General features: G+C 34.2%; 1 protein-coding gene across 3 annotated transcripts; it reads right to left on the bottom strand.

Annotated features, from left to right (window-relative positions):
* Positions 1-619: 619 nt before the first annotated feature.
* On the bottom strand, positions 620-6,723 carry DNMT2 (DNA methyltransferase-2). Of its 3 annotated transcripts, none has more exons than XM_028251901.2 (10): positions 6,510-6,723; positions 6,288-6,398; positions 4,918-5,011; positions 4,726-4,844; positions 4,468-4,590; positions 3,042-3,381; positions 2,840-2,934; positions 2,354-2,419; positions 2,192-2,256; positions 620-1,086 (listed from the first exon to the last, which is right to left on the bottom strand). In XM_028251901.2, exons 1-10 carry the CDS (start codon positions 6,588-6,590, stop codon positions 1,008-1,010), a joined length of 1,173 nt encoding a protein of 390 aa, XP_028107702.1. In that variant the 5' UTR covers positions 6,591-6,723; the 3' UTR covers positions 620-1,007. The 3 variants fall into 3 exon arrangements, with proteins under 3 accessions (XP_028107702.1, XP_028107703.1, XP_082757670.1); XM_028251902.2 differs by having other exon boundaries at positions 4,918-4,973; positions 6,510-6,713; XM_082901544.1 differs by having other exon boundaries at positions 4,918-4,973; positions 6,255-6,398; positions 6,510-6,651.
* Positions 6,724-8,134: the final 1,411 nt, after the last annotated feature.

Below are 8,134 nucleotides of genomic sequence, written 5' to 3'. Positions count from 1 at the left end.
CGCCAAGTTGTTCAGGGACCTGATGCATCACTATTTTTTTGGGTGTCCTTTATGCTCTAAATTGTTATTATTAGAGACCTTAAAAAAAATCCCCCCATTCTATCTCTAAAAACAAACGGGACTTTAGAGTTTACAAGGAACAAACAAGGGTTTTCAATTTTGTATTTTTTTAAAATAAAATAGTTAATACTTATAATCATCGAGTTTAAAATAATTTTATTTTTTTATAAAATATATATAATTCTAATTTTTCATCAATTTTCTTTATCAAATTTAAATTTAATTTTGATTAAAAAAAGTAATTAAAAATGTGTTCTACATTTTATCAAATTTGTATTAAATTAAAAAATATATATATATTTGTTTCAACCAAATTAAAGATGAACCAAATTCATCAAAAACGATTAAAATTAAATTTTAAGATAAGCTTGAAAATTTTCATCATTGCATTCCCCCTCTTCTCAATCGCCACAATGCCCCCACTTTCCTAGCCCCCAACCCTTCCAGCATCGACCATGTGGCTAACGAGACAGAAATGTGGTGTAAATAGAATCACCTAAATAGAAAATATCATAATGAGAGAACGAAGAATAGGACAACAGCACAATCATAATCCATGTACCGGACAACACAAACATTGGATTAAATGGTAGTCCCGGAAACAATTATAGTAACCTCCCATAAAATCACTTAATATGACAATTCCCAGGCTGAAAACCTATAATTGTGTCATTCATCAACAGATTAAACTAGCAACTCAAACTAACAACTTAAGTAATATTCATTTGGTATAACAACTTCAGGACTGTCAAAAATTATATAACTCTCAATTGAGAACTGCTTTAGAACTTCGAGCTTCAGACCATTTAGTTAGGACAACACAGGCTGGGACTCTGGCTTCACGTCTCAGCTGTAAGAACCTCAGAAGGTTAGAGCAACATTGGATTACTTAGGCTACTTGTATTCATTGCCATCCTCAAGCATCAATGGAGCTTGTGATTGGTTAATCATGACGGTTCTGTGAATAGGTACATGAGTAATGGAGCAACCACAGCAACACTTAAACTGTTTCCCAGCAATGCATAACTGCAGAGAACAACAATCAAGTTAAAAGTCACCAAGGTGAAGCTATGCATGTAGCTTTTCAAGAGTCAGGTCAGTTGATATTTCAGATCTACTTGTAAGTTTCTTGTATAATTCAGAGCTATGAAGCACGGATACTTCAAATAGGGTGACGTATCCGTATCGGATACCGATACTCCTTGGATACTCGCGGATACATATCGGATACTTATTAAAAGTACCGGATACTTATTAAAAGTACCGGATACTTTTTAATTATTTTTTCATTAATTTTGGAGTATCGGATACTCCAAGTCATGTTTACTTGTTTTATGAAATTAGAATTGTAACATTTCTTGCATAGTAATATAATATAATATAATTGCAAGTATAAATATAAGAATATTTCTCTAATATTTTATTAAGTTCTTCGATAGGAAGAGCATAGTGAGTTAAATAATAGAATTTATCAAATTGATGTATCTTAATTATTTCATGCATGTCCCCTATAGCTACATAGAAAGCAAGAATTAACAAGAGAATATAATAATGGTAAAATTAAATATCAATAAATAAATAAGCAAGTAAACTTGAATATAATATTTGTCACTAGTGTTAAAGGAAAAAACCATAGGGACAAATTGCGAATTGTTCTATTATTGTAATATAAATATATTAAACTTGATATTGAAATGAAATATTTGCAAGATCTATTAAAAATTTAAAAAGTAAACAAGCTACTAGCTTAAATTAATACAAAATTCTTAAAAGATAGTATTTTGCATTATAAAATTACATTGTGGTTTCTCAACGTTCTTTAACTTATGTATAACTCACTATTAATAATTTTAAAAAATATATTTTTCACAAACGTATCCTAACTGTACCGTATCCTATTTTTTTAAGTTTTGTCGTATCGCCGTATCCGTATCGTGTCGTATCCGTATCTCGTATCCGTATCTATGCTTCCTAGATTCAGAGTTGGGAATTATAACCTCTCTCTCGACCAATTTTTAGATTTTATAGAGTATTTTGGCACACCGTGAGGTGTATAGGGTTTTTTTATTTTTATTTTTTTGTATGGCATTGAAAACATATATTATGAATTGCTAGTATATTGAAAACATACCGTTGTCGAAGGCTTATTGTTTGAGGAAAGGAGAAATCCTTTGGAAAGGAATGCAGATTGGCAACCTAAAATCCATAGAAAATAACTCGTTTCAATCAATACAAATAACTGACGTACGATAAACCAGAAGCTACTTAAGAAATTAAATTAAAATCCACCTACCTCCCTTGGGGTAAAATATCTTAGGCATTGCTCCTCCAATGAAGATGCTTCATCCTTGGTCTTTGGCTGCATGTTTTTTATTTTAGCTAATTTCATGATAAAACAAATACCATAATTCATAATAACATAAGCATGTAATGTCATTTTCTTATCAGTATTTCATTGAAAGGCACCAAAGAAGGGGGGAACAACCCACTATGCACAATTTGCAAAGTACACAAAATTTTTGCACCCCACAGAAATGGTGAGAAGGCGGTAGAATATGAAGGTAGAAAATGGTGTGTCCCTAGCCAGACTCAATTGTTAAAGCACTGATTATATACAAACTAGGTGCACTGCTAATGAAGTATGGGCAATAAGCATGAAGTGTAAAGCTCACGTAGTCTCCTCATTAATTAGTAACATCATATGCCTGCATACACACTCACAGCCACATTCACTCATACATTAAACAAAAGGCTCAGCAGGTTTGCAAAGAAAGCTTACCTGGACAGTTGCCAAAAGGGAGCCAGTACCCTTAACATATCGATAGTAGCTTTTTGTAAAACAACAGCAGCGCTTTGAATCAGGATAGACAATATCTATATTCTTTAAAGAAATTTCACAGGGAGACATAGTTATTCAATGGAACAAATATAATATAATTATGAAGAATTATATCGGCAATTAGAAGAAAAAACTAGGATACCCATCGCATTTCCCCATCTTTCTATCAAGCCAAACGGTACAAAGTACTGGCTTACAGCAGTAACATCAGATCCATTTCCTTCATCACTTTCAGAAATATTTGTAGAAACCACGGTTGTGTGCAAGAAGCCAGATCCCATTTCCATTTGATTGCTAGGATTCTTGAACTCAAGAAAATTTTCTATAGGCTCACAAGCTTGCAGCCACTGATCGCAGCTCTCTTGTGGTTGATTACTTTCATTAACTATATTGTTAGCCTCGAGCTCGAACAATGGGCTTGGAGACCAAAACAGCTGGTTATTCACAAGCGGAGATTGAAAGGAAGAAGGTTTTCTTTTGGCCTGCAGTGTAAATAGTACAGATTACATGTTAATCTACAATGCCAGAATACAATATCCTTCCAACAGCAATAAAAACTCTCTCTGGCCATATATTTGCTAAATAGCCATCAATCAGCTAGACACCAAGTTAATTAAAGAAAAGGTCCTCTCCCAGGTGCTGCGCATAGTATTGACGAATTACAAATAGTACCTTTTGCATATTTTAGGTTCTGCTTATGTGTTAATAATTATATAGACTTATAGTTGTAGGATAGAAGGAGAGATGGATTAGGCTTCTCCGATGGTTTCTTAGGTAAGGTTGATCTGGTTCTGGCCTCTCTGGGTTTTAAAGGTTTAAAAGTGTGAAAATCAAAGGGTAGAAGGGAAAGGAAAGGACACCTTTAGGATTAAGAATCACTCCTTAAATCCCTTAGGAATCGAACTTATGGTTAGAATTGCATCACACAATCATGGAAAGCTTTAAAGCTAGTGAAAATAATCTTTACCTTGTTCTTCGTTAAAATTGAAATATTGGCTAATCATAGAGGACTTTACCACTATTTTTTTAACCAAAACTATAACTTCAAAATGAGAAACAAACTTCAATTTTAAAGCCCTTCTGGACCAACTAAAATCTATAAATAGAAACCTAATAACATTACCCAACTACTAGCCATGGGCAACCAAAAAACAACCCATGTCCAGCAAGTTCGAAAATTTACCAAAATACTCTCAACTCTTTAAACATATTTCACACGTATAAACTGACAACCAGCAGCCGTATAAACTGACAACCAGCAGCAAACTTACTTAAAGAATAATTGACTCAAAAACAACTATGCAATTTCCGGAATGGCCCCCCCACTAATTGTTCCAAATCAGGGGCTGGGGCTTGGAAGCAACTCTTCTACGCCTTTTCTACATCTTACAAGGGAATAGCCACTACTCACTTAAAAGGACAATCATATAACTAGGGACTAAAAAATTTAACACCAAATAAACTAACAGACTCCATGTACAAACCATTCAAAGAATCACAAACAAACAAACCCACACCTACCTACATGTAAATAGATATATATATATATATATAGAAAGAGAAGCTACCAGACAGAAGTAACGTGGCCTAGAATAGGGCACACCAAATTGCAATGGGCTCAGAATGAACTCCTGTGTAACAAAATCACCTTTTGCCAATATCTCAATCATTATTCTATGCGTATCAGATGTCTGCAACACATACACATGAAAAAAGAGAGAGAAAAAAAAGATAAAACAAGAAAACAAGAAACAAAAAAAGTGTTAATAATATATATGTAAAGGGAACTGAATTTATTTATTGAGATAAAAGTTTTCTATACAAACCTCAAACCCTACAACATTCTCCACAAATATCATGAGAGGAGGTTGAGAAGTTTCTGGTATAAGTTCAAGAATTTTGAGAAAAGAAGATGCCCGAGCATCAGCCGAGCCCTTTTGAAGACCTAAATAATAACAGTTTGAGAACAGTTTGCCAATCAAAATGAAATTAACAAGCAGAGGATAGAAGAATTTTACCTTGCCGAGTGTAAGGTTGACACGGAGGAGAAAGAAGCCATGCATGAGCACGATAGCTGTCAAGATCAGCAGCACTCAGGGTTTGAATGTTACCCTAAACTCAGCAAAAAAGTAATATTGACCATAACACATTTTAGATAAGCTCTAATAAATAACTGGTCAAATGCGATCATGGGTGATCAGTATTTCTTAGCAGCCAAGGGCTAAACAACAAATTAATGTTTAATAGCGGAAAACCCAAAATCCTCCATATAGTGGACAAGATAAATGGGTATTACATTTTTTTTTTTAAATTAAGAGAATAAATAAATAATTAAATAAAAGGCTGGACCTAGGCATATATTGACATATGATTCAAGGTTCGGAGGGGTGCCACTTTCCCTACTTAGCCCATGGGAGGGGTGCCCCTTCACAAATTTGTGAAACAGTGAGGAAGGATTAAATAAAAATAAATCAATGCAAAGGGCTGCTAACAGGTCACCAAAACTTTTAAATTTTAGCATAGTAAAATATGAATGGCTTAGACAATAGCCAAAAGTAAAAAATAGATGATGATATGAGTTCCTTTGACAGATGATGACTTGGCTTAGACAATAGGCAAAAGTAAACAAAACGTGATGATATGAGTTCTTTTGATGGTAAAAGATGGTGCCACTTCTCTGACTTAGCCCTAAGGGAGGGGTGCCCCTCTCCAAATCTGTGACAGGGTGGTGGCTGTTGTAGTTGAGTCTAGAGTGATTTTTCGTAACGTGATTTTTTGTATGGTTGAATGTTTTTTTTAAAGTGATTATTAATACTATTGTACTCTCAACTTAGTCCTATTGTACCTTCAATGTTTGTAGAATTAAATTTCCGTCATTCAAAAAATCACTTTAAGATCACTCTAGGAAAACTCACTATAGAGGATATGGATTCATTGTAGCTGGGGGTAAATACCTCCAACCCTTGTCAGGTTTGTTGTTTATCCCCTCAAACCTACCCTTCCCCCTAACAATAACACGAACCCACGGTCGGGCAGACAAGTATTGTAACTGAAAATTTTGGGTTGAGTTACCATCCCTCACATAAAATATGGTTTACAAGCAATGAGAATCTTGCCCCATCCATCCATCCAAGCCAAGCCAAACAAATGATCTAAATAACCGTTACCCTACAATTTCTCTCTTTTCTGTCTTTCTTTCCTTCAAACGTTTATTCAGAGACCAAAGAACAAACACCTTACAGGCATGACAGACAAGGAGAGACCATAGTTTAAACCATGATAACCATAATTGATACATACATACATACATTCTCTCTCTATGTGTATGTATCTAGAATTCGTCAACAATAAATACCGAATGTTAATTGTGAGATAGAAGACAATATACCTGGTAGGGTCGGTGGCCAAAATTGTACTCATAAACATCATTTGCTACGTCGTTGATGTCGAAAGCTTCGACAATCGTTGCGTTCACACCAGCCTTCATGATCGAGTATCTCTGCCGCCATAAAAGAAGAAGCTTGAACTAAATTACACAAGCACACACTGTATATACATATGTAGCATATAGAAATGTATATGTATAGAGAGAGAGAGAGAATAGGAGTACCATGCCACCAATACCACTGTAGAATTCAAGGACCCTCCATGGTTGGTCTTGGTGGTGGTTGCTTGAACTCTCCTCCACCATAGCTCGTTTTGGGTCTTCACTGTCAACGTAAAAGATCGGTCTTTGTAAAATCGCAAATTACACTGTTGGCCCCTCTACTTTTATTTCAGTGTCTCTCATACCGTACGTTTCAATTTAGCCCTCAATTATGAATATTGATTTATTTCAGTCTCTCATACCATATGTTTCAATTTAGCCCTCAATTATGAATATTGATTAATTATTTGTCCATGTTTATTGGGTTTTTTAGTTAAAAAACCTTAATTTTTTAACTAATCATTTTTAATGATTTGAGTAGCTTTTTCCTTTGGTACAAATGATTTGAGTAGCTTGTCATAGAATTTCATCACACAAATGCAACAAGTATTACCGCGTAAACTCGTGTTATAGACGATTAAGTAATAAAATGTGGTAAACAATATTAAATATGTTAAAAATTAGAAAAATTTATTGGAAAGTCCTATTTTGAGAACTTCCGTACTATCTCGTCTCACGTTTTAAATGGTCGATTGAGGAGTCCTTATTAGGTATAGTGTGTAACTAGCAAATCATTTTTCAAACGTAGATGGGTATTAGTTAGACAGATATACCCTCACTACTTAATTGAGAAAGTTTGTGGGATACTCTAATATGGCAAGTATTATTATAACACTCCAACAATGGGACAACGTAACAGATATGATGCGACACTCTAAATTTTTTACTCATTCTTAGGCCTCGTTTAAGAACAAGCTTAGTAACTTTTTGACTTTTTGGTTAAAATATGAGGTAAAAAAAATTTGTATGTTTTGAATAACTTTTTAATTTTTTACGAAAAAATATGCAAAAAGTAGAGAAAAAATGAAATATTTGACTTTTTGATATAGGTTATAGGTTTTTTTTTTATTTTTTTAGTGATTCTTTTTTTTTTGCTTTTAAGCTAAAACTATTACTTCCAAATGTAACAACGTGGTAGATATAACTGGACACTCAAACGAACAAAAAAATCCTTAGTGTATTTTTCCTAAACGTGACGTGGCGAACCCAATTTGATTGAATTACTGTGTGTCTTCATGTCACATGCCAAAAAATAATTGGTAAGAAATTCACGTCGCATGCCGCATGCATGTTAAAAATAACCAAACTTTAAAAAGCTACTAGCGTACTTTTCGAATAACGTGACACGCAAACACCTCACCACATTCCCTATACATAAAAACTCCTTAATGTACTTTTTCTAAACGTGACATGTGACACTACAACGTGGCAGACCCAATTTGATTAAATTACTGCATATCTTCACGTCACGCGTCAAAAAACAACTAGTAAGGAATTCACATCCCACACTGCGCGTGTTAAAAATAACCAAACTTTTAAAAAGCTATTAGTGCGCTTTTCGAACAATGTGACATACAAACACCCCACTACCTTCCCATTACATAACCACGCCACCTGCCCCCAATTGTACTAACAATGGCAAAATAGTCAACAAATAATTTAAGGGACCACTCAATCACCAAAAAAATATTTAAGGCCTTATGAATTACAAGTCTTCAAAACAAGATTTACTGGTCAATTCCCCTAAA

Source organism: Camellia sinensis, chromosome 13 (assembly GCF_055761805.1).
Source record: "Camellia sinensis isolate YWXY chromosome 13, ASM5576180v1, whole genome shotgun sequence".
Taxonomy (NCBI): Eukaryota; Viridiplantae; Streptophyta; class Magnoliopsida; order Ericales; family Theaceae; genus Camellia; species Camellia sinensis.
Note: the sequence above shows the minus strand (reverse complement) of the source record. Positions and strands in the feature narration are given on the sequence as shown.